The sequence below is a fragment of the Fomitiporia mediterranea genome (assembly GCF_000271605.1).
Source record: "Fomitiporia mediterranea MF3/22 unplaced genomic scaffold FOMMEscaffold_14, whole genome shotgun sequence".
Classification (NCBI taxonomy): Eukaryota; Fungi; Basidiomycota; class Agaricomycetes; order Hymenochaetales; family Hymenochaetaceae; genus Fomitiporia; species Fomitiporia mediterranea.
The window spans coordinates 990,080-1,014,041 of NW_006760399.1; the positions used below are offsets into that span (position 1 = coordinate 990,080).

General features: G+C 43.2%; 9 protein-coding genes across 9 annotated transcripts; 3 read left to right on the forward strand and 6 right to left on the reverse strand.

The window, feature by feature from the left end:
- Window positions 1-43: 43 nt before the first annotated feature.
- Window positions 44-1,869, reverse strand: FOMMEDRAFT_23360 (uncharacterized protein). Its single transcript, XM_007270603.1, has 17 exons — window positions 1,739-1,869; window positions 1,669-1,674; window positions 1,592-1,615; window positions 1,506-1,538; window positions 1,345-1,441; window positions 1,257-1,285; window positions 1,158-1,191; window positions 1,066-1,098; window positions 932-1,008; window positions 825-879; window positions 663-773; window positions 568-606; window positions 463-508; window positions 380-406; window positions 271-317; window positions 199-215; window positions 44-146 (listed from the first exon to the last, which is right to left on the reverse strand). Exons 1-13 carry the CDS (start codon window positions 1,784-1,786, stop codon window positions 495-497), a joined length of 600 nt encoding a protein of 199 aa, XP_007270665.1. The 5' UTR covers window positions 1,787-1,869; the 3' UTR covers window positions 44-146; window positions 199-215; window positions 271-317; window positions 380-406; window positions 463-494.
- A 580-nt stretch (window positions 1,870-2,449) lies between these two features.
- FOMMEDRAFT_136775 (FAD/NAD-binding domain-containing protein) lies at window positions 2,450-4,661 on the forward strand (the record flags this gene model as incomplete). Its single annotated transcript, XM_007270786.1, has 7 exons — window positions 2,450-2,978; window positions 3,031-3,183; window positions 3,232-3,918; window positions 4,026-4,164; window positions 4,229-4,364; window positions 4,433-4,486; window positions 4,539-4,661. 7 exons carry the CDS (start codon window positions 2,450-2,452, stop codon window positions 4,659-4,661), a joined length of 1,821 nt encoding a protein of 606 aa, XP_007270848.1.
- A 233-nt stretch (window positions 4,662-4,894) lies between these two features.
- FOMMEDRAFT_161215 (uncharacterized protein) lies at window positions 4,895-5,565 on the forward strand (the record flags this gene model as incomplete). The annotated part of the gene is made up of 3 exons (XM_007270787.1): window positions 4,895-5,030; window positions 5,101-5,265; window positions 5,339-5,565. The coding sequence occupies 3 exons, from the start codon at window positions 4,895-4,897 to the stop codon at window positions 5,563-5,565; spliced, it is 528 nt and encodes a 175-aa protein (XP_007270849.1).
- Window positions 5,566-6,463: 898 nt separating this feature from the next.
- FOMMEDRAFT_161216 (uncharacterized protein) lies at window positions 6,464-7,185 on the reverse strand (the record flags this gene model as incomplete). Its single annotated transcript, XM_007270788.1, has 2 exons — window positions 6,464-6,582; window positions 7,029-7,185. The coding sequence occupies 2 exons, from the start codon at window positions 7,183-7,185 to the stop codon at window positions 6,464-6,466; spliced, it is 276 nt and encodes a 91-aa protein (XP_007270850.1).
- A 169-nt stretch (window positions 7,186-7,354) lies between these two features.
- FOMMEDRAFT_31556 (uncharacterized protein) lies at window positions 7,355-8,263 on the forward strand (the record flags this gene model as incomplete). The annotated part of the gene is made up of 1 exon (XM_007270626.1): window positions 7,355-8,263. The coding sequence occupies one exon, from the start codon at window positions 7,355-7,357 to the stop codon at window positions 8,261-8,263; it is 909 nt and encodes a 302-aa protein (XP_007270688.1).
- Window positions 8,264-11,439: 3,176 nt separating this feature from the next.
- On the reverse strand, window positions 11,440-19,792 carry FOMMEDRAFT_113608 (uncharacterized protein; the record flags this gene model as incomplete). The annotated part of the gene is made up of 3 exons (XM_007270789.1): window positions 11,440-12,038; window positions 16,954-17,533; window positions 17,579-19,792. 3 exons carry the CDS (start codon window positions 19,790-19,792, stop codon window positions 11,440-11,442), a joined length of 3,393 nt encoding a protein of 1,130 aa, XP_007270851.1.
- A 907-nt stretch (window positions 19,793-20,699) lies between these two features.
- Window positions 20,700-21,421, reverse strand: FOMMEDRAFT_52164 (uncharacterized protein; the record flags this gene model as incomplete). The annotated part of the gene is made up of 3 exons (XM_007270634.1): window positions 20,700-20,897; window positions 20,949-21,263; window positions 21,317-21,421. Coding segments are annotated over 3 exons (618 nt in total), but the record flags the coding sequence as incomplete, so codon positions are not given.
- FOMMEDRAFT_95409 (uncharacterized protein) lies at window positions 21,422-21,882 on the reverse strand (the record flags this gene model as incomplete). Its single annotated transcript, XM_007270676.1, has 2 exons — window positions 21,422-21,472; window positions 21,568-21,882. Coding segments are annotated over 2 exons (366 nt in total), but the record flags the coding sequence as incomplete, so codon positions are not given.
- Window positions 21,883-23,077: 1,195 nt separating this feature from the next.
- FOMMEDRAFT_161220 (uncharacterized protein) lies at window positions 23,078-23,611 on the reverse strand (the record flags this gene model as incomplete). The annotated part of the gene is made up of 2 exons (XM_007270790.1): window positions 23,078-23,360; window positions 23,472-23,611. 2 exons carry the CDS (start codon window positions 23,609-23,611, stop codon window positions 23,078-23,080), a joined length of 423 nt encoding a protein of 140 aa, XP_007270852.1.
- Between the last annotated feature and the right edge of the window lie 351 nt (window positions 23,612-23,962).

Genomic DNA, 23,962 nt, shown 5'->3' on the forward strand with positions numbered 1-23,962 from the left:
CAGAACGCGGCCGGGGACGGGATTATTCGTCAATTTAGTGGGTGATTTCGTGTTCTGAAGTTGTTAGCTGGGCGTTGCGGCGGCTTGCCTCTCGCAGATTTATCATCATCCTTGTCGAAAGGATAGAATGAAATACTCGCTGAATTCTACAAGGACGATCATTGATAAGTGCTTCGCATCTGACGAGCTTACACATACTCTTCTAAGTAAACGAACTAGAATGCAATAAAGGATTAGCCAGCGGAAATCAAGGAAAAACTGGTAACTTACTGAAGTCTTCTGCACTGCAATCGTAAGACAGTTCGCCAGTGACAGCACTGTAAAGAAGGATGAGCTGTGTGAATAACTAAACCCGTATAGTATTGAAAGGTGCAATTACAGAATAAACAGACAAAGTACAAAGCTCCTACACTCTTTAGAGTAAATCAGCGCATCTTTGTGTAATATTGCATTAGTACCCACCATCACGATAGAAAATTGTGACTAAATGGCTTCTACTGTCCATTAGCTGCCCTTTTAGTAGGTTAACAAGTGCATTCGTAGATTATTATGAGCAAAGAAATATACACTGAGATACCCCTTTCCATATGGTTAGAATGATGAGCACTATATACACGGAATGAACCGTCAATATGTTTAGAGTAAGCTTATAAACGGCGCACCGAATTGGAAAATCATAAGCACTACAAATACAGCGTAGAAATTAACAGTTTGGGTCACGTTCGTACTCAAATGAATGCACGTTCCTAGTCGTGGAATAGGTGATTCAACCCCTTATAGACAAGAAAGATTAGCGCATTTGTTCAGGAATTGAGCCGCCTTACATGTCCTATGGTTTTGAGACATCACACTGATTGTTATAGTTGATGCTGTTGCACACTGCCTCAAGATCAGCCAAGATAATCATAATAATCTGATGTAGACATCTGACCATGGTGAGTGCAATGAGGAAAACAAGCACTTGACGAGATCCGTTGTACAACGCGCATACTCGTATGACCATTACCACTGATATTTGTTCATAGTTGTCAGCAAAACGTAATTTGTTGGCGAAAGTCAACAGACATTCTGAAACGAAGACGGTTATCATCATTAGAACTATATGTGAGAAACATTTTGTTTAGTATTGCAGTACCATAATATTGAGTAAGACTCACCCTTAGAGGCAGAGTCGAAGCTGCCACAGAGATGCTAATTAGCGTTATCAGTCAATTATATCCTAGAGAATAGGAGCAATATGTAGGCCATTCATTTACGTCTTGAAAAAGTGTACTAATGTATGACACTAGAGATTCAACCATTGATTCACCACAAGTAATACAAGATTTGTGTTTGAAAACGTACTCGTCATGTTAGCACCCGATCCCAAGAAAGCAGAATACCTAAGGATGAAGAATAGCATTTTGGCAAAGCTCCATCTAGAGTGCCAAACGAAGTCGATCTAGACAAAAATAATTGACTCAGCCTCAGTCGAACGCCATGCGAACCAGAATCGACCTTCATACCTCTGCATCTAAAGTTAAAAAATAGTCATAGGCCTTGTTCGAAATATATAAGCAGCCGTATAAGTTACTTCAAACATTGGACCCACCAAAAGAGCGGCGCCAGCAACTGCAGGTCCGATACTTGTTAATATAATTCAATGTAGAGAATTCTGCCCTGACCTGCTGCATACTATATTCGGGGACAGAGTGTCGTTAGCCGCACGCAAGAGTACTCGAGGTAATTGCGAGCGCACGTTAAACAATTGGTTTTGACCGACGTAGGAAGTTAGAATAGTATTCATGTCGTGGAGTAATCTGGCTAGGAAAGCAGAATACACATATAGCAGGTGGCTTGAGCGTCCCAGAGTATTTCACGCAGACTCGGCAACATAGCTGGGACAGACGATCGTTAAAAGCACCTCTTCGAAACAAATGAGCCCGAGTCTCATCTCGTGTAGGGTAATCAGGTCAATGATTCGTTGCAGTGGTACAGAGATCAAAGAACCGCTAGGCTCATTTGAGCTGATGCACTAATTACAGTACGAGTAAACGCTCTGTTCGAGGGGGTTTTATCTGTAACGTTGAGTTGCTACAGCCGCACTGCGTGATTGGAACAGAGTCTGTTTTAGTTGAGCAACTGGAATACGTGAAGCAAAAGTGACTGACAAAATCCGTTCCGGCAAGCGCCGATCTCCATGAACTGTTCACCTCTCCATTTCTTGTGTCCTCCGTCATGCTATCGTCCAAGGCATGCTATTGTATTTTGCAAGCCATTGCTCACGGATTCTTCGAAGCAAAGAATAGTCATCCGACTGACCCCGTCCAAGAAGTCAGTGGACTCAGCATCTCCTAGTAATGCCATTGCCAGAGTAGTCATTCAATATTCAGCTGCTCCACGGTTCTAATTACACAGTCAAGAAGGGCTGGTAATATAATGAGCCGGGGTCAGACCGTTGCTTTCTCCCATGGACGGGACGACACTTGATGCTCGTCAAGTAGCTTTGGATTGGTTTGCTCTGTTCTCGGACCACTTGACAGCAAAGAGAGCGGATTCCGTAGCGCCACTTTTCTTACAAAATGGTTGGCTAAAGGACTCTCTCGTCTTCGGTTGGGATACTCGAGCTCTAGAAGGACCAGAGAAGATTGCTCATTACCTCCATGAGGTGCTCCCTGGTACAAGAATTGACGGTCTCGCCTTGTACGAACAGTCGGGAATTCCACCATCGACGTTTGGGGTTCCAGAATCAACGGAGCCCGGCGTTGAGTTTGCATTTATTTTCAAGACGTTGTTAATAAAGGGCCGAGGAATAGCAAGACTCGTTCGGCATAGAGAAACTTGGAAAGCTTTCTCAGTCTACCTTGAGGCAGACGAGATTATAGGCCACGAAGAGCTTGGCCATGAGCTAGGGCTGTATGGAGGACATACGATTGCTTGGGAAGAGGTTATCGGAGAGCGGCGGGCAGCAATTGAGAAAGACCCTCAGGTCCTTATTGGCGAGTGATTCCCCTTCGTCGTCCTCAAGCCGCCATCTGATATCCATGACAGTCGGTGCGGGACAGTCGGGCCTTCAAACCGCCGCGCGATTCCAACAGATGAACATTCGCACACTTGTGATCGATAAAACTGCTCGCGTTGGTGATAGCTGGCGGATGCGCTACCCGACATTGACTTTACACACACCACGTACTCATCATCATCGTAAGGGTTGCATTCCTGCCTCCTTTCGTACCTTATATGTCTCGCTAGTTCTTTACGCACCTTTTCCGAAAAATTGGCCAATATTTGCTCCTCGTGAGAAAGTTGCCGCCTGGTTAGAACAATATGCAGAATCTCTGGATTTAGTCGTTTGGACATCTTCCTCTCTGCTTCCTGGGCCAATATATGATGCAGTAACTGGTAGGTGGACTGTCCCGATTGACAAGAATGGACAAAAAGTCGTAATCCATCCCAATCATGTTGTTCTTGCGGCCGGTCTGCTCGGTGAACCAATTATGCCCCGCATACCTTCTTCGGACCTTTTCAAAGGCGCGATAATTCACGCATCGGCATTTCAGGGTGGACATCCATTTACCGGGAAGCGTGTCCTCGTTGTTGGAGCCGGAAATACTTCTGCGGATATCTGTCAAGATCTGGTCGTTCGCGGTGCGAAGGAGGTGACGATGCTACAGCGGTCGGAAACAGTTGTCATCTCGTCTGCATTGAAGCAAAAGGAATGGGATGCAGTATTTCCAGAAGGAGTCCCTACCGACGTTATCGATTTCAAGATTGCTGCTATGCCTATGGGTCAGCTCAGGAGAATACTAGTAGCAACGAACAGGAAGTCAGCAGAGTTCGATCGCGAGATGCACGAAGGCCTCAAAGAGAAAGGGCTAAACGTTTCTGACGGACCTGACGGAGCTGGTAACAAGATTCTGGTGTTCGAAAGATCAGGAGGTGTGCCTTACGGTCTTTTTTATATTTGGTGATGCTGATTTTGTGTCGCAGGTTACTGTACGTAGCATACCGGTGTCTTCTAACTATCGCTCTTATACTTTAACTAGGGATTGACGTCGGAGCAGCAGACATGATCATCAATTGTAAAATCAAGATAAAATCTGGTGTAGAAATCGACCGTTTCAAGGAGAATGGTGTTGTGTTTACCGATGGTTCTGATCTGGAAGCAGACTCGGTCATTTTTGCGTACGTTTGAAAGCGCATTGCCGTGTTCACGATACTTGCATTGACGCATACCTACCTGGGCTAGTACCGGATACCAAAATATTCGAACCACGATGAGAAAGATTTTCGGTGACGCCGTCATTGACAAAACATGCAATGTTTGGGGTCTTGATGAGGAAGGCGAGATTAGAGGTTGCTTCCGTCGTTCCGGTTATCCAAGAGTACATATTTCATCTATCTCTCCTAGAATGCAGTTAAACTTACACTAACCCGCCTCCAAATACTGTAGCTTTGGTATGCCGTTGGTGATTTCTACTGTGGCCGTTACATGTCTAAGCAACTGGTATGCATCGTGTTTTGAAAATATCTTATCTTGTCTTATCAATTACACGCAGGGAATCCTTATCAAATCTGAAGAGCTTGGCTTGACTGGTCTCAAGAGTCTTGCATCGGTGCCGGCCGGTGAAGCGAACCAAGTAGGACGGGTGGGTGAAAGTGAATATCGTAGCCATCTCTAAACACTGTCATGCCGAAGTATGTACTTATCAGAAGAAATGAAATCTTCGTGAATGAAAATGATCAATCACTGTGCACGCCTTGCCACAAATGCACACATCACTCTCGGAGTCTCTGACGTCGTTGATACGCAAGTATTAAGCCAGTGCGTTTACGGCGTGTTCTTTCGTATTTAACCCACAGGCCTGTGATGGCGTAGCAACGAATAACAGCTGCAACCCAGCACCCAACTACGATGGCGCCACCTTCTTCAACCGATACTGTACCTTTCAGCGAGGAGATCAATCCAATTGAGGATGGAAGTATGAAGGATGCATGGAACAAGTTTTCCGACTGGGTTTTACACGCCGCGCAGGGCATTAATGACGAAAGTACGTATATTCTCTTTAAAAAATTCTAATATATATTCTAATCCAATTTGATACGAATGATACCGCACAGCGCTCGAACATCCTTACTTCATCTCATTCGCTCTGCTCATCCTCTGGGCATGGCCGCATATTCTCATGCTCCCCGTTTGGTTCGGCAAGGATGCCTATCGACGCATGGACGGACACGCACGTAACGCTGTTGGAAGAGCTACAGCTCCCGTGCGGCGCAGGAAGCGTAAGTAAACTAAAATATACCTATCATATTTTGAGATGCGAGATTCTTACCAATTGATGTATTTCTCGTCTAGGCGACACATTCATGGCGACCTACCATTCAATGACGAATGCTTCATATGAGCCATACGATACGTCTCGTCCTCCGTTATTCGGTGGAACACCTCTAAGCGATGGAGATTTCTCAGTTGAGGAAGATCGTAGGCTTCCCATTGCATTGCGTGTCATCCGCTGGTTTGCGTTGGCGTGGTCCGTGTTCATTCTTGGTCGCGAGCTCTACTTCTTCGTGGCACGTTACTGAGATGTTAGAGACATAGCATTGCATTGTATTTATATACTGTACATGGCGATTAGCCCGAAGTGAGATCGTTGCCCAAGCGTTCAGTATCGGAGTCCATTGCAACTGAATTTAGCACGTAATCGAGTAGCATTAATGTGCTAATCGCACCGACATTCATAAATTATCAATTTCAATTTTAGTGTTCCATGACCTCTGCCCTATTGTTAACAACTTAATAACAAGGCTTTCATCATATTTCTGTGTTGGTATCGTTCTTATGCTCGAAGCAAAGACTACATGTAATGGCCATCACCAAATCGAACACGAAAATGTATTGGAATTTACTGCTAAGACATATATTTTTTACATATTGTGGATCCTTATATTCACTTATAAAGTCTACATGTAAATATATTGCCTTGTCAGACTCTGCACGTTTTGGTGATGTGGCTTTCTCGAAGAGGAATAAACTAGACCAATAATGTGCATGGCACTGCATGCGTATTACGTTCCCACGTGCAGTATCAGCGTGTCAGACTGTAACCTCATGATGGATTGGACTAATACACTTCACTTTACTTATCCCACTTAGCTCTGGACACGATGGCATCTATCCTCCTTGGCTTAGCTCTCGAATTTGTCGAAAGGATTCTCTTGCTTTCCGGCCCTACTGACGCTGCCTGCTTCTCTCAGACGCACCGTGCAGTGTGCACTGTATGCCCCAGTGCCATTGAGTAACACGTCATGACTGGACGTTTGCCGGCTCTTACTGAGATTGCTCATACATAAGCTTTCTGAAGAGATTATAGATGGACGGCATTAGCATTGTACAAGAAGGGACTAGAGCCTCTATATTGCAACTACTATATTGGTGTTCACCAAGCAATGGCCATTAGTGCTCCGCGCGTAGCGTATACGCTTACGCGCGTAAAATTTCCCACGTATACGCATACGCGCGTATAATTACGGGCGTAAACTGGGTCAGCAGGACCCATATACGATACGCTACTTCCGTATACGGCGTATACGGCGTATACGCTGTGCCAAATATAACAAGATACTTTACATTAAAATAGCTCATAAAAGTACACTATCATCTTTCAAAACAAATGCTTGATATTACTGAGCTAAGAAAATGTATTGTAGTGCTGTTTACACACAGAAATAAGACAGTTGAGTGTTGTGAGTTAATATCACGTGACAGCTCTAAACCTTCATGTGATGTACCGTAGTAACCATACTAACCGTAGTACTCATACTAGTACTTTTTAAGTTAAACAAGGTTGTTATATAGTATTAAAATGATTTGGTATATAAATAAGTAAAGTAAATGAGGTTTAGAAACTCAAACTTAGTATTTAATTAGAGAATATGCTTAGTAATACCGTATACTCGTATACGGCGTATACGGAAATTTTTTACTCATGGTATACGCATACGCGCGTAAATATACGCCCGTATTTTCAGCTAAAATTTTCTCTTACGATACGGTGCGTAAGCGTATACGCTGCAGGCGTATCCGTAAATTACGCTACGGTGCGGAGCACTAATGGCCATATCATTGAAGCAAAGATCTTGGCCTAGTCCATATCTTGCATAGTCTGGCGTTCGTTGAATAACCAAAAGCGTACCATTTCTCATGCTTTGCGTAGAGCTAATACTACTTCTACTGCATACTTCCTTTGTAATCGGCGCAAAGACGCAACAACGATATAAATTAATGCCCTTAATACTTCGTTCGACGCATTGCTTGGATCGACCCCATTACCAACGCTCATTGACGAACACTTGCTATTTTCCGATCGCCACTATGAGTAAGATATCCATACATGATCATAGATCAATGTTCGCTCGTTCCAAGGGGAGCACCGGAAGTGAGGATGGTCTCTCCTTCCAGCAAGAATATGACGCGCTTTTAAGAGAGATCGAAATGCACATTGAAGAAGAGGCAAAGAACTGGGTCAAGGCAAAAATCAAAGCCCGGTTGATATCCGCCGTTTGTACGGAGATAGTCTGCACTCACTTCTACTACCACAATCTCTGCGAACATGTGGATGATTCTTCAAATTTATCAAGATCTAAAGCGCGAGGGGACAAATTTAAGGAAATATTGCTGGAGGAGTACAAGAGCAATGTCCAACTAGTTGAAAAACGCTTTGACAAACTATCAGAAGGGGACAGTGAAATACTTGATCGATACCTTAAACGTGTAAAGGAAGAACTTGGCATCGATGAGAGTACCAAGTCTACTATTGAAACGGAGCTGCGTGAGCAGAATGCTAAGGATATTGTCGGCAGTGGCGAATTTTGCAGCAAACGAATGCCAAAGCTCTTGACAGACACAAGCAAGCTCTGCGACAGCCCTAACTATGCTAAGGGTTGTAGCGACTTCTGGGAAAGGTATACGAAACCCTGGGAGGATGCTCAGCACATAGAAGATTCCGTTACAGAATTGCATAAAGAGTGTTGCGAAAGTTTCATAAACGCCAAAAGAAAGCTTGAGGAACTTCCGACAAAGTGTAAAGGAGAAGCTAACCAATTGAAAGGGTTAGAAAAACAGAAGAAGAAATTCAAGGATTTAAAGAGGGACGTGCGTCTTAAATACGAGGAGGTAAAATACCAAGCGGAAAGTTTCAATTTGCCCACTAAGAAAAGGCATTTTACACAAGCTTGTCCTCCCAATCCTAGAAGTTGGCCTATTGTTCATACAACAGAGTGATAAGTTGGCAAGTTAATCCGCCTTGCACTCACGAGAGTATTTGATTGACTTGTGTTAATAATACACTAGATTCTTATTACACATATTATATGCATCCATCTCTTAGCATTAGTTTTGTAGCAGTTGTATAATTTGATACCACAATGTCAGCTATTGCTGAAGATGTCTTTTGCTTGTGAATCATTGCTGTTGGTAATCATCGCCTAATTTGGTATCGTACTTACTGTAATCGACGCGTTCCGCGTCGATTCACCTCAGTCTAATTATATTGCAACTGAGGTGGGTACCACCAATCTTTTTTCCCTTGCCTTGTACAGTCTGTGAGTTACATCAATTATCTAATGTGTCTTCCGAGCATTGTCAACAGCAGTGAAAACACTGGAAGATCTTTCCTACATGAGAAACATTATAAGACTGTCTAAGGTACATATTGTAGTACAGGAAAGATTACTATGCAACTCAGTGATATCTAAACAATTCTAATTGACTCTCTACCTTGACCTTTGAGAATCATCAGTTCTATCAGTTCCATAACAATGTTTTGTCATTTGAAAATATTAGGAAGCTATACAGGAATGAATTAGGTAGATTATTCTTATAGATTATAGCAGAAGTCTGGATCACTCAGCTTGGTAACTCACAACAAAACAAATGGTACTACAATGATACACTTTATCCTAACATAATTGGGCCTCACATTATATTATATTCCTGAACAATTGGTTTGCTCATTTTGATCCACTACTATTACTTGTCTACAATTCCTCTTGTATTTTGAAACAGGTTGTAAACATCTTTAATCTACTCTGGAAGAAAGCAGAATTGTAACCACAGTGACAAAAATGATGATACAGTGTGTGTCAAAAGTATTGTAACACACAGTGTGTTTTTCATTTTGCCTCTACACATTATTCTACACAACACTTATACTTATATAAATTACATGTAAATTAAGTATAATATACAGTAAATATGTGTATGTAAAAAAAAACTGTAAAATGTACAGTAATTATACAAGACAGACAGATCTAAAAAAATACTATTGTATTATATATTTACACAGTATATATAGTTTAAAAAGGCTGCCCTAGTACTTATTATTTTGACACCTGTGCCTCCTTTTACACTCTAGACTTTAGTATTACTTTTATTCTACTCTATAAACTACACTACACCTACTTGTAAAGTATGTCTATTAGACTATAAGTATGCTAGCATGTCTTACTCTAAGTATACTAAAAGGCTTAGCCTTTCTTATTCTACTATCTCCTAATTACACTACAAGCTCCTTCTTATTAGTAATCTATACTTTGTTATGTCTAAGCCAGGTTGTCCTACCAAGCTTTTGTTACTTAACTATTGTTTTACTATCAGAATGCTTACTTCTGATTTAACTTATAATACTATCAATCTTAAACAAAACTACTTCCCTCATGTTAGATAGAGTACTATACATTGTTACCTTTATAAACATAGTCTTAAGGCTTATGTTTGTTACTGTAAGTCCTTTCTTAGTATTAAAATAAGACAAACTTAAAAAGAATAGACTTACATATTTAGAAATTAGACTATTCTAAACTAGTATTCTATTATTTTCTCTAATAAGTCCAAATTCAATCTTTTTAGCTCTAATAGTTGTTAGTAGTATTATAAGAGGTTTGGGCAGGAGTTTAATAATGTTTATGTATAGAAAATAGTAAAATATAAAGGTGAAAGTATTATAGTTTAAGAGTGTATTACTTTTAAAAGTATTGAGACTCTTTATACAATTAAAAGTAAGATGAACATAAAGATGTACACACAAATCTTACAGAGTTCTTTTCTCTCTACTTTGAAAAAGCTTAGAATCACTAAGAAGTATCCTTATTTTGCTTAGAACAATAATTCAAAGTACAAGTTTAAACTTGCTACTACTTAGTTTAAGTATTATCAAGTTCATCTTCTTCTATAAGCTTCTAGTTCACTCAACATAAATATTATAGAGTATATATAAGACTATGTTAATACTATAGTATGTGCTAGAAAGGAGTAGTCAAAGAATAAGAAGGAATTTTGGAAGGTTTTGTAAAAGGAATAGTACAAAATCCCTCTTTCTTATATTTCCAAACTTTATAATTCTATACCTACTAGAGTAGATGTATTAAAGAAAGTAAAGAGTGGATACACTAAATACTAAATTTCAAGTCATTTGAAGATAGTTCTGACTTTCTACAGGTTATAGAAGTAGAGTAAATATATTAGAGTATAAGTAATATAATACTTTCTTTTTCTTAGATAGCCTCTCTTTTACACTACAACTCCTTATCATCATTTAATGGCCTTTTATTTAGTAGTATAGTAGTCCTTCTTTACTCTACAATTTATACTACTTTAATTAATAAAGGTTTGATTGAGTTATGAGTAAAAAAGTAAATTGTTATATAGTGTTACAATACTTTTAATATATACTATATTTGTTAATACAAGAACTATAATAATTACTATAAATGCAATACTTAGCACTTACAAAAGGTTAGTTGGTATTTATTAGAAAAGGCTAATTTTAATAATTCCTACTAGTATACTTTATACATACTTTAAAATATATTGCTAGTAAACTACTCAATATATTTAGAGTCTTACATTTTACAAATTCTTGTTAGATACAGGCCTCAATCCTTATTTGTCCTTATAACAATCATACTACTTGGGCACATTAGAATGACAGAAACTATACAATAGTATCTTATAGCAAATTGGATCAAACCTGTATTTTATTAAAGAGTTTCAACATTCTTTAAACAACAGTTGCTAAAGTGTAAGTTCTGAGTTCTGTGCCAGTAATATGTCTGTAGTATTGCTCTACTTAATATATTAGAAATGTATAAATATTAGTAACATTAATAATGAAGGAAGGTATCTTTTTACTAAACCAGTAGCTCTGAGTTCCTTTCCTCCTACTTCCTTTTTTTCCCTTTCTGTTTTAGCATGTTGTCAAACATGAGTAATTATATACTTCTCAATTTACTTATTTGTTAGTCTGATATTATAGATATTCCTTCAAAATATGAGAAGTAGTCCAAGGATTCTTCCTTGGCATTAGGTACCTAAGAGTTGTATTGTTACTTGGCTATAGAGGATTTGTGTGGGTGAAACTAATTGCCACATGCGTCAAAATCACCTAGAGTTAGAGTACATTAAGCGCCTATGTGAATCAAATTCACCCATCTCTCAGTCCGAATCTCATCCCGCCCTTCAAGCTTAAGTTTAACAGCTGCTTTGCGAAGTCCCGCAGCCGCACGCTTGTACGTTGCCTCACTCTCCTTGCAACTGCACATGTGCTCATAAACCACCTTAGCAAAGAACGGCCCATCTACATCAAGTAGCTCCCACATCGATCCGATCACACTTCGGAATCCAGAGAACTGCATAGCCGCGGCAAGGTGAAGTACTTCATCATGCATACCATCGTGAGGCTGCTCGGCAGTGTGGCAAGCAGAAAGAAACGCGAACTCTGCATTCGGAAGATTCGCTTGGACAATATCGAGTAGAGTCAGCCCGCAGTCGGACAATTTGAAGGCAGAGTCGAACGGTTTTGAATTCAATCTTCCGTGGCAAGCAAAATGCACCCATGACGTTTTCCGAAGCGCCTTAATCACCGCATCACGGGATGCATTGCAACGCACTTTGGTCCTTACGCCGCGACAGCTCCTAATATTGCGAATTTCCTTATCGGCTGACTCAAGTGAGGTATCCCCAACGATAAGTACCACCGGTTCGCGTACCACTGGTTCACCTCTAATTCTACCTGATCGTGCATTGATCAGCGCCCCGAGTGTCGGAGTATATGATGAGATATATTTGTCCATTAGATAACTGGTAGTACCACGTAAATCTTTGAACGGACCAGCGGCATGAAAAGGAAGCGCTGACAATATAGACGTGGGGCACCACCATATCCGCGCTCCCTCCGCAATCCCAAGCTCCTCTAGTTTGGCGACTACCTTGGAGACTACCCTATCCCACAAACTCTTCATCGTTCTGCAGAGTATCTTGTCATATTCTTGCGAGTTAGCTCCAGAACTTGTACGTGTTTCCAGGAGCTCCTCGCACTGATCAGTGCTATCATTATAGAATTCTTCATCTAATCGCACACAAACAGCCGGTAGATCATCCCGAGAGAGTACAATGAGTGCATCGGATCGATATTTGCAATGGTTGACCACGATTACCGGACCCTCCGAAGCTGCCTCCTGCAGTACCTTGAATGGTGTAGCTGTAAGGAAGTCTTCGAATCCGGGTATTCGCCGTATCTCATTTAGAAGCCTCTCCTGCTCATTAGATAGTTGCTTCTTCAGTCTCAGCCTCTCCTCGAACAAGACCCGCTCTCTAGGCACGTTCAGTGTAGATGAACTCCTTCTGGTCGCGGATAAACCGGGCTGCGATACACTATACAATGTTGCAAGGTTTTCCAGCTGGCAATTAACATTCCTGAACTTGTCAGCGAGCCGTTTGTTTGTTTCTGCAAGGTACTCTAGAGGTGTCCTAAACCCACGCATTAGTGACCAGAGTAAGGCCCGCCCCTGCTCAAGTATCTCTATGGCCTCTTTGAACCTATTTTCCTCTATAGCATAGGCAGCAGCGTCTAATGCGAGCCTTCCGAGGTCGCTGTTTCCTTGGAGGAAGTCATGCTGTGCAGCGAGAGTGGGACTAAAAGTGACTGCACGTTGAAGGAGCAACATTGCCACCTTGTAAGCCCTAGATTTGGTACAGTGCGCATGAGTTCGAGCAAGGGTAGCCCATTGACCAGCAATATCGAGACGCATCACTAAGCTCGAAAACTTATGCTCGGCACCACGTTCGAGTAATTCCATACATTCTTCAAAATCACCAATCAGCCGAAACTGTAAGTACCGAGAATACAATGAAAAAGCAAAGCTCATTAATGAAATGGAACGTCCGGGATGGCCATCGGGCCGAAGTTGTAAGGCAATACGATGATGTTTGATCGCTTCATCAATGTCCGTCATCTGTCCATGTTGAAGAAACCGAGTTCGAAGGCAGGCAGCAAGGTTATGCAGAGACATGGAACGATCAGGATGGCCGTTGGGGCGAAGCAGCAGGGCGGCACGATGTTTCTCAATGGCGGCATCAAGGTCTGAGGTCTGCCCATACTGCTCAAATCGACGCCGAAGGGATTCTGCAAGGTTGTTTAGAGATAAAGAACGTGCGGAATGGCCGTCAGGACAAAGTTGAAGTGCAGCAATATCGTGCTCGATGGCCTCATCAAGATCTGCCACCTGGCCATAGAGTCGAAATCGATCTTGAAGGGAGGCTGCAAGGTTATTCAGAGGTGTGGACCGCTTTGGATGGCCAACGGGGCAAAGGTGCAGAGCAGCACGTTGATAGTCAATGGCCTCGTCGAGGTCCGCAGTCAGACCCTGCTGTTGAAATCGGGTGAGAAGAGAGGAGGCAAGGTTTGTTAGGGACGCGATACGACTGGGATGACCGTTGGGATGAAGTTCTAAGGCAGTACGATGGTACTCGATCGCTTCATCGAGGTCTGCGGTCTGTCCTTGTTGATTGAAGCGAGTTTGAAGGGAAGCAGCAAGGTTAGCCAGAGAAGTGGCATGGCCGGGATGGCGGTCGGAGACAAGCAGCAGTGCGGCACGATGGTACTCAATGGCCTCGTCAAGGTCTGCTGTTTGTCCCCGCTGGTTAAATCGAAACTCAAGGCATTCTGCAATGTTATTCAGAGACATATGTCGATCCGGATGACCGTTAGGGCGAAGCTGCAAGGAGAGATGGTGATGCTTGATGGCCTCGTCAAGGTCCACAGTCCGCCCATGATGCTCAAATCGAGTCATCAGAGAATTTGCTAGATTATTCAGAGACATAGAACGTTCGGGATGGCCTTCCGGGCGAAGCTGTAGGGCGCTACGATGATGCTCGATGGCCTCGTCAAGGTCTGCGGCCAGTCCATATTGCTGAAATCGAGTTCGAAGAGAATAAGCAAGGTTGTTCAAAGTCATGGAACGATCGGGATGTCCGTCGGGACAAAGACGCAGTGCAACACGATTACAGTCGACGGCCTCATCAAGATCCGCAATCCTACCATGCCGTTGAAGTCGAGTCTGAAGGGAAGCCGCAAGGTTACTCAGAGATCCAGGCCGATAGGGATGGGTATCGCAGCAAAGTTGCAGGACAGCACGATCATGCTCGATGGGCTCCTCGAGATCTTCTATTCTCCCGTATTGCTTGAATCGCACGTTTAGAGAATTTCCAAGATTATTCAATATGTTGAAGCGGTCTGGACATCCTTCAGGGCAAAGTCTAAGTGAAATGCGGCCGTAAAAATTAGACTTGTCAATTTGTTCCCACTCCCATGATCGTTCAAAGCGTTCCCAGTGTTTAGAGCTCAATCGGCAGAGTACATGGCAAATCAATTCAAGGTCCACGTAGTACGCCATGTGGGTACGGAAACGCAGCGGAGTGTGCCGGTAGTTCACCAAGAATCTTTGACTGAGCAGTTTGGTCAGCGCGAAGTAAAAAAAAAAAGAAGAAAAAAACAGCGATGAGGGATGTATTACCTGAAATCCTCCGTTGACCTTGAAGCCTGCTCGTACTATTTGCTCTCTTCTACACAAAGGCTCCTCCGCGAGTCCAACAGTCTTCTATGCTACCAGTCGCTGCTCGTATGTGAGATGAAGGGACTGGTCCAAAGGAAAAGAGAAACCGACCAATGCTACGTTAATCCAACAAACGGTATCAGTAGCAGAAGCAGGCACCTTGACTTGAGCCTTTAACACGGAGCACACGTCGCTGTGGTTGGGAACAGGTGTGCTTACTTATATACAACACCAGCCATGCCAAGAATACGACAAAGCTTTGACGCGAGCTGAGGCTTAGGATAATGCGGAATTCGATGAGAAGGGATAAAGGCATACGAGAAGGAATAAAGGCGTATAGCGTGATTCGCTCAGATATTAAAGCCATACATTTTATTCGATACTCGATGTTTGTATGCACAAAGGTTATATGGAGCCTGTGTCGAGAATCCATTGTATGAACGGCAGTGCTCATTGCTGAAACAGAGACGTTACTAGAAGAATTGCAGGATCCAAAACAGGAAAACGTACCCAGTCGCTTTTTCAGATCCGCGGTAACGAAAGTATCGAGACAACTCGATGACAACCTATTTTTAGTACTGATATTAGACAGACAGACTCGCGCCTACAAATAACCCAAAAGAATTAACAATATGAAGAACATGAGCTCCATCAAAAGCGGCAAGGGGATAATTACCTGAGCACAAGCACTGTATTGAACCCACGACTAAAACTAATGAAAGGCAGGAGAGAGGTTTGGGATTGTTTCGAGTTCTTGTGTTGTGATCATGGCGAATGTTTTCAAGGCCTCAGCCCAGCATGGTGCAGAAATATCCAACCAGACGAATTGCACAACAGGTTCGTACTCCCCAAAGCCAAAGCTCAGATTGCTATCGTAGTATCAGAATTGTCAGAAAACACGGAAAACAAAAAGGTTGCAAGCAACCCACCGACCACTCTCTCAAGTCAAATGTGAACCCAAGCATGCCGGTGGTCCCATAGCCGTTTCTTTGAGAGCTAGGCCAGCAAGCAAAGCACAAGTCTACGTCGATGGTGGCGCCATGCATCATCGCAAGGCTTTAAGCCGGCTTAGCAAAGTCAAAATTACCATACGTGCTCTCGGAGACAAACTAGGGAAACCTGTCAGTGCCATGCGAGAAAATTACCCAAAAGATGTAGTACCGAGATGACATTTACAAACAATAGGAGAGGAGGGAGCAAGCCCGAACATTGGAGTCATCTTGGTCGACTTTCAGATGTCATACATGCGTGTAAACAAACAAAAATGCTGATCGTTTACGGTTTAGTGTGACGAACGCATTCTCTGTGACATGCTAAAACGGATATGCCTTTGCCTGTTTTGGGAGACTTGCTATGCCTTCATTATTTTAAGCGACTATATTTTACTAAACACACAGCACAGCAGACCTACGGATTGACTGTGGCACAACATGAAAAAGGAGAGAAACGGAATGTGATAGTCCAACAGATAAGCATCAGAAAAATGATGCACTGGTACCACAAGCGTCAATCAAGCGCCGATGTGTACCAAATTAACCCATCGCTCTGTCTGCACGCCTTCCTGCTCTCTCAATGCCAGAACGGCTTTACGAAGCGCAGCTGCAGAACGCTTATGTATCACTTCACCGTCTTCATACTCTGCCATGTATGAATAAACCTCTCTAGCCAGTAAAGGACCATCCGGATCGTACATTTCCCACATTGTCCCGATCACGCTTCGAAAACCACAGAATTGCACTGCGGCAGCCAAGTGGAGGACTTCATCGTATAAGCCAAATCCGCCCTGTTCGGCAGTATGACAGGCAGACAGAAACGCAAACTCAGCGTTTGGAACGTTAGCTCGTATGATATCAAGCAATGTCAACCACCCGTCGGAGAGCTTGAAAGAAGAGTCAAGCGATCCTGAACCAAGATGTCCGTGGCAAGCAAAATGAATCCATGTTACTCTCCGTAGACGCTGCATTACCGTGCTACGAAGTGCCTTCTCATCAAGAAATAATGCATGAGATGAAACATAGCTCCGCGTGTTGTTCCGAACGGCACGAACTTCGGGTCCAGTTGACTTAAGGGATTTGGTGTCACTAACGATAAGCATTCTAGGATTGCCCACGTTTTCCCTCGACCGAGCACTGGCGAGAGCCCCGAGACTCGGAGTATATGATGACACGTAATCGTCCAATAAATACTTTACAGTGCCATTGGCATCCCTGAACGGACCTGCTGCATGGAAAGGAAGAGCGGAAAGCACAGATGTAGGGCACCACCACATGCGAGCTCCTTTAGTAATCCCAAGCTCTTCCAGTCTGGCGACAACTTTGAAGACAATCCTGTCCCATAGCATTTTCATTGCTTGTCGGAGTATCTCGTCGTATTCCAAGGAGTCAACTTTCAATTGCCTTCGCGCCTCCAAAAGTTTGACGCACAGCTCAAAGCTATCCTTGCCAAACTCTTCGTCTAGCGGAAGGCAGATAACAGGGAGATCCTCATGGGAAAGGACAATGAGCACATCGGATCGATACTCACTATGATTCACCACAATCACTGGACCCTCTGAAGCGGCCTGTTGAAGCACGTTAAACGGCGTAGCTGCAAGGAAGCCCTCCAACCCGGGGATTTGCCGTATCTCGCCAATAATCTCTTCCTGTTCAGTGGAGAGTTGCTTCTTTAGCTTCAGTCCCTGCTCGAACAATTTCCGTTCTCTATGCACGTCCAGCATAGGTGACCCGTTTTCAATCGCGCTTGAATTAGATAGCATTGCCGGAGATGATGTCGCGAGATTCTCCAGTTGGAGACTAACGTCCCTGAACCTGTCAGCAAGTTTCCCATTTGTTTCTGCAAGGCGATCCAGAGGAGTCCTAAACCCTCGCATCTGCGACCAGAGTAAACCTCTTCCCTGTTCGAGTATCTCTACTGCCTCTCCGAGCTTGTTTTCCTCTACAGCATAGGCCGCTGCGTCCAATGCGAGCGTTCTGAAGCTCCTTCTCTCTTTAAGGAACTCGTGTTGTGCGCGAAGAGTGGGATTTACAGTGGTGTTGCGCTGGAGGAGTAGCATTGCCACCTTGTAAGCTCGAGATGTAGTATGATGAGCATGACTTCGAGCAAATCTAGCCCATTGACTAGCAGACGTGAGACGCATGAAGAGGCTAGAAAATTTATGCTCGGCAGCACGTTCGAGTAATTGTATACACTCTTCAAAATCGTCCCGAAGCCCAAACTTCTTGAATCGGGAGAATAATGACACGGCCAAGTTTCTCAGTGATCTAGAATGATCAGGATGACCATCGGGACAAAGTTGCAACACAGTACGATGATGCTCAATGGCTTCATCGAGGTCGGCAGTCAGCCTATGCCGTTCAAATTTAGTCCGAAGGGAACAGGCAAGGTTATTCAGACATGTGGAACGACCGGGATTGCCGTCGGGGAGAAGCTCCACGGCAGTACGAAGACACCTGATGGCCTCATCAAGATCTGTGATCAGTCCGTGCTGTTCAAATCTAGCTATAAGGGAAGTTGCGAGATTATTTAGAGACGTAAGACGACCGGGATGGCCATCAGGGCGAAGATCCAACGCAACGCGTTCATGCTCAATGGCCTCATCCAGGACTACAGTCTGTCCATTCTGTACAAATCGGGCATGAAGAGAAGAGGCAAGGTCATTCAGCGTGCCAGCACGTTCGGGATGACCATCGGGGCGAAGCTGCAAGGCAGCACGATGATGTTCAATGGCTTCATCAAGATCCATAGTCTGCCTATTTTGTTCATAGCGCATTAGAAGGGAATTTGCAAGGTTATCAAGAGCCATGGAACGATTTGGATGGCCATTGGGGCGAAGATGCAGGACAGCGCGATGATGCTCAATGGCTTCATCCAGGTCTGCGATCTTTCCATGCTGCTCAAAACGTCTTTGCAGGGCAACTGCAAGGCCGTTCAGAGAAGTGGAACGATCCGGATGGCTGTCGGGAAGAAGTTCCAAGGCAGTACGATAGAGTTTGATGGCCCCATCAAGGTCTGCAGTCCGACCATGCTGTTGAAATCGAAATTGAAGACAGTTCGCGAGGCTATTTAGAGACGCGAAACGCCTGGGATGACCATTGGGGCGGCGGTGCAGAGCAGCACGATGGTGCTCAATGGCTTCGTCAAGATCTGCAGCCTGTCCGTTCTGTTTAAATCGAGCTTGAAGGGAATTTGCAAGGTTGTTCAGAAATGCGGAACGATCGGGATGGTTGTCGGGGCAAAGCTCCAGGGAGACACGATTGTGCTCAATGGCCTCGTCAAGGTCTGCAGTCTGTCCATACTGTTCAAATCGAGTTGCCAGGGAAGATGCAAGGTTACTCAGAGACAAGAGACGATTGGGATGTCCATTGGGGCGAAGTTTCAGAGCAGAACGATGATGAACAATGGCCTCATCGAGGTCTGCAGGCCGTCCTCCTCGTTCGAATCGAGTCACCAAGGATGCCGCAAGGTTACTCAGAAACATGGAACAATCAGGATGGCCATGGGGGCAAAGTCGCAGGGCAGTACGATGATGCTCGATGGCCTCCTCAATGTCCACCGTGCTTCCGTGTTGTTTAAATCGACTTTCAAGGGAATTCGCAAGGTTATTCAGAGACATGGGACGATCGGGATGACCATTGGGGCGAAGTTTCAGGGCAGCACGATGATGCTCGATGGCTTCGTCAAGGTCCGTGGTCCGACCAAGCTGCTTAAAGCGACTCAGAAGGGTAGCTGCAAGGTTATTCAGAGACCCGGACCGATTGGGATGACCGACGGGGCGAAGTTGCACGGCAGCACGAAAATGCTTACTGTAGCGGACTGTATGTAGGCAACGGTAACGGGTAACTGTAGACCTGTTGCGTTGCTTATTTAGCGTAACGTAACGGGTAACGGAGTACTTGTTGCCAGTGCTCGACCTATGTAGCATAGTACAAAAAAATATGATATTTTTCATTTAAAACAAAAAAAATCTAAGTCTAATTGCCTGAGTATGCTGTCTAGCGTCTAAATAATAAGAGCTGCCAACAGAATGTTGTTGAGTAAATTGCATAGACAAGCAGAAGGACCAGTTCACAAACCTCTAAGACTGGTTCCAAAGGACACTGTCGTTTGAGTAATACCATATATTCTCCTCTGGATTACTTGAGACAAAGCCTGGATGGTCAGGATCGTTGGAATACTCAATAGAATCCATTGTTCCACAGTAGTCATTAATAAACTCGTATTCTTTCCCAACATCAACTCCAACCGTCTCCTTAATGATTGAAGCAAGAGGTACTACAGTATCATCATCGAATAAATCATCAGTATCTTCTTCATTGCTGTCTTCAGTACCATCAATAATAATCAGAAATTCCTGCCCAGTCCTATTAAAAATCTCGTCTTGTAGAGTTTTGTCCTGAGTAATATAATTGCACAATGCTGCTCTTACTTTGAGGTCTGAAAGCATAGAGCCAGATAAGTTCCATTCCTTAACAACACATTTCCTCCAGGCCTGAGTAATATATAAATGAAAGTTAGAAGGCAATATACTGAACGAAATCAAAGATTCTTACCATTCTAATGATTTCATGCCCCTTTGGTGTATTCATGAAGTTCCATGCACTCAATACAGCCAATACTGTAGCATTGCATAGTACTTTGATCTTGTCTAATATTTCTACTTGTTCAAGAGGGATGCCCTTTGCTATCTGGCTGCAGTATTGCTGGATCATTCCTTGAAGTGCATGTTGTTTCAATTGGTGTTTGAGGATGCACTGCAGACCAATGTCTGCTGGTTGGAATACAGGAGTGCCTTCACCATACAGAAGTTCAGCTCCAATGTCATTGAGAAATGTATTTGTACACTTACAGTTTGCAGGGACGAATAAAGGGATGACATACAGGTATTCTGATCGTAAGAAATCCAAGAAATCGGCACTCATATGTACTGGATAGCAGTCCAAGTAAAGGACAGCACACTGGTCCCTTGGCAGGTATGGATTTGCTTCCAAGACTCTCTTATAGTAAGGCTTGTAGATGTTCTTCATAAACTGTAAGAGGTATTTAGTTTAAGAACAAAGATTTACAATGCATGTACACACTTCTTTCATTGTTTTCTGAGTACTGAAGTGACTATCACACTGGTTTACACTTGCTGCCACTGTAAATTGAATTCCAGCACTGAGAGCCTCTTCCATATTTGTAGAGTTCTTTTCTGGGAGGCTCTGGTCAGTTTTACCACTGTAGACTTGCTGGAATGGCAGTAGTTTGCCATCAACAGTACTAGATACACAAAGTGTGTACCCTTGCTTCTCATCCTTAGCTATAACGTTTACCTGCTTTGAACCTTTCTTTTTGTAGGTGTACTTATAGCCAGGAATATATAGTACCCCTGTTTGATCCATATTAACAATTAACTTGAAAGAAAATGAGTAATATACTTAATAAACTATAGTACTAAAGCACTCACTGATGAGGGGATATCAAACTCTTTTACTACATGAACAAGACAAAAAAAAGCATGCTCACACACCTCCTCCCAGTTCTTAGGTAGGTGTGCAGCAGCTTGAGTTGCTCACCTTACTGTCATATTCAAAACTGATCCTAGGAACAACCTGACATATTTCTATACAAACATGTACATCAGTTAGTATGACAGAGAGACAATACTCAAGGCACATGTCCACTATTGTGATAGGGACAGACACATAAGATACATACCTCACTGTATTTGAAGTTCAATGTGAGGATATCTGGATTGTGAGCTTCAATGATGGCAAGCATTATAGAATGGCCAATTACTACATTCAGTAGGTAACCTTTTGTACAAAAGCCCAGAAAGTTTGTTTTAATCTCCTCAACAAGCTCAGAGTACTTTGTAAGAGTACCAACACATTCAGAACCCCTTAAGATATGCTTGTTCTGGACATTGCAGATTGTTGTATCAGACCATTTTGTTCCACACAGTACAATCCATTTCTGGACTGTACCCTTATTCAATTGATTGTACAGTGCTGGACTCTCTTTCTTCAAGAACTCAACAATTTTTGAGGGACTGAAGTCAACCTTTGGTGCAATACAATCAATTGCATCCTATAGGAATGGATGGTACTAATTTGTATGCTTAGAAACACCTGGAAGACATCCCTGCTACTTTCCCATTCACTGTGTCTTCTACTGTCCTGAAATTTCCTAGGATACCTCAGCAACAGTGTTATTGCATGGAAGAGCAGTTGGACTCTCTTAATGATCACTAGATACTTGTAATATAAGTCAATAAATAACTGTTAATGTACTTTAGTCAACAAAAGATACATACCTGACTACTTTCCTCTGTATCAAGTCTCTGACACTCCTCTCTCTTCCTCTTCTGATACTTAGCAACTCTTGCAGCACTCAATTCCTTCTTGTAAGCTTTCTTTTTGGCTTTACATTCCTCATACAACTTGATCTTTCTCTTACAGCTCTCTCAATCTTACTCATCCTCCTTTCTCTATTGCTCAGCTACCTCTTCCTTGGTACAAACTTGGAATTGCAGTTTTGTTTAGTACAGGTTCTTACTTTACACAGTAGGATTAGAATGCTGGGAGACAGGGTATGTGGAAGGTAAGGGTTGTACAAGTTGTAGAGAAGGTGTTGTCTCTAACATACTAGATAATATGTTGAAGACATATTCAAGATCCTTAATTCATGCTTTTTTATCATTTTCATCTTTGTGTAGCTTGTTTGTAGCTTAGTAGCTCCTTACAATCTTAAAAGACAATCCACCTCTGTCTCATTTTGGCTATAGTTACTTAATTTGAACCCTATAACATGTTACTCTTACTTTATAGTTGTATTAATTCTACATCCAAGCTCTGAGTCCTACAGCTCTTTTTTGGTTAGTCTGAATTGGCCACTCACTGTCCAACTTGTATTTCACTAAGTCAAAATAAAGTCAGTTTTCTAATGAAAATACATATTCCCCTCCCTAATCCTATCCCCAAGCCTAGCCAATACCCAACCTAACAGCCCAACCTATCCTAAACCTAATTGGGGTGGCTTTGCCCCCCAAACCCCCCCTCCTAACTTCTTAGTCTGAGAGCCACCACATAAGTATTATGTAAGTGGCCATTCAGGGTCGTCCAAAAAAGAGCTGTGAGACTCAGGGCTTGGATGCGGAAAGTCAAGTCTGTTACTTTGTTGCTTTCATTTTACCATTACACTTATATAATACATTAGTAAGCGTTGCCTACATACAGTCCGCTACAGTAATGGCATCCTCTAGATCTTCTAATCTCCCGTACTGCTGGAATCGGACGTTAAGGAAATTTCCAAGATTGTCCAATATCTCTGAGCAGCCCGGATGTCCTTCAGGATGAAGGCCAAGGACAGTGCGACTGTACGAAATGGACGAGTCAAGTTCTGCCCGTTCCCGCGATTGTTGAAAGCGCTCCCAATGGTCAACAGTCAGGTTGTAGAGTGAGTCAATAACCAACCCGAGGTCCACGCTGTACTCCATATAGGCAGTCACGCTTGTGAATAGTCCCAGGTTTCTTCAGCTGAGCTGTGTGATCAATGACAAGGAAAGAAAACGAGGCCTCCTATTTAACAGTTGCTTCTGTGTTGGATGAGAAGGTGCTTACAAGAAATAAGTAAACGGATAATGGACACGGTTGGCGTGTCGATGCGGGGAACAGTTATTGGACTGAAAGCGAGGACGTCGGGCGACGTTACGGTTGTGGACAGACAGCGAGCGCTGTTTAATGTCAACTCTACTGGACATGCTGGGCCTGTTGTATGGGTGCTAGGCACAATTCAAAATTTCAACCTGCGACGAGAAAAGGGATAAAGTGTATTACGTAATAATCTAGAATGCTGTCCACTACATTATCATTTGAATTCTGCATATGTAAAGCCCGGATATACGTCAAATATTAGCTATTCATTATCTTTTGTTTAAGACGAGATATTCTGTAATATTTACATAGTCGTGCACCGAGACAAAACATTAGAGGATTGGATGCTGCAAACCAACACAGGAGTTGTCATGAAAAGAGAGTGCCCAACGTCGGCAGTCTGCCTTCCTCAGACAGTGCGGAGGGAATACTGAGTGCTCAAGTAATTGAAGTGAGGA

Bases quoted from the DNA above. Each gene is read 5' to 3' on its own strand.
- FOMMEDRAFT_23360 (XM_007270603.1), bottom strand. From the start codon at position 1,786: ATGAATACTATTCTAACTTCCTACGTCGGTCAAAACCAATTGTTTAAC. The intron at 880-931 runs GTCAGATGTCTA...ATCTTGAGGCAG, and splicing joins TCCTCATTGCACTCACCATG to TGTGCAACAGCATCAACTAT. The intron at 774-824 runs GTAAGGCGGCTC...CTTGTCTATAAG, and splicing joins GTCTCAAAACCATAGGACAT to GGGTTGAATCACCTATTCCA.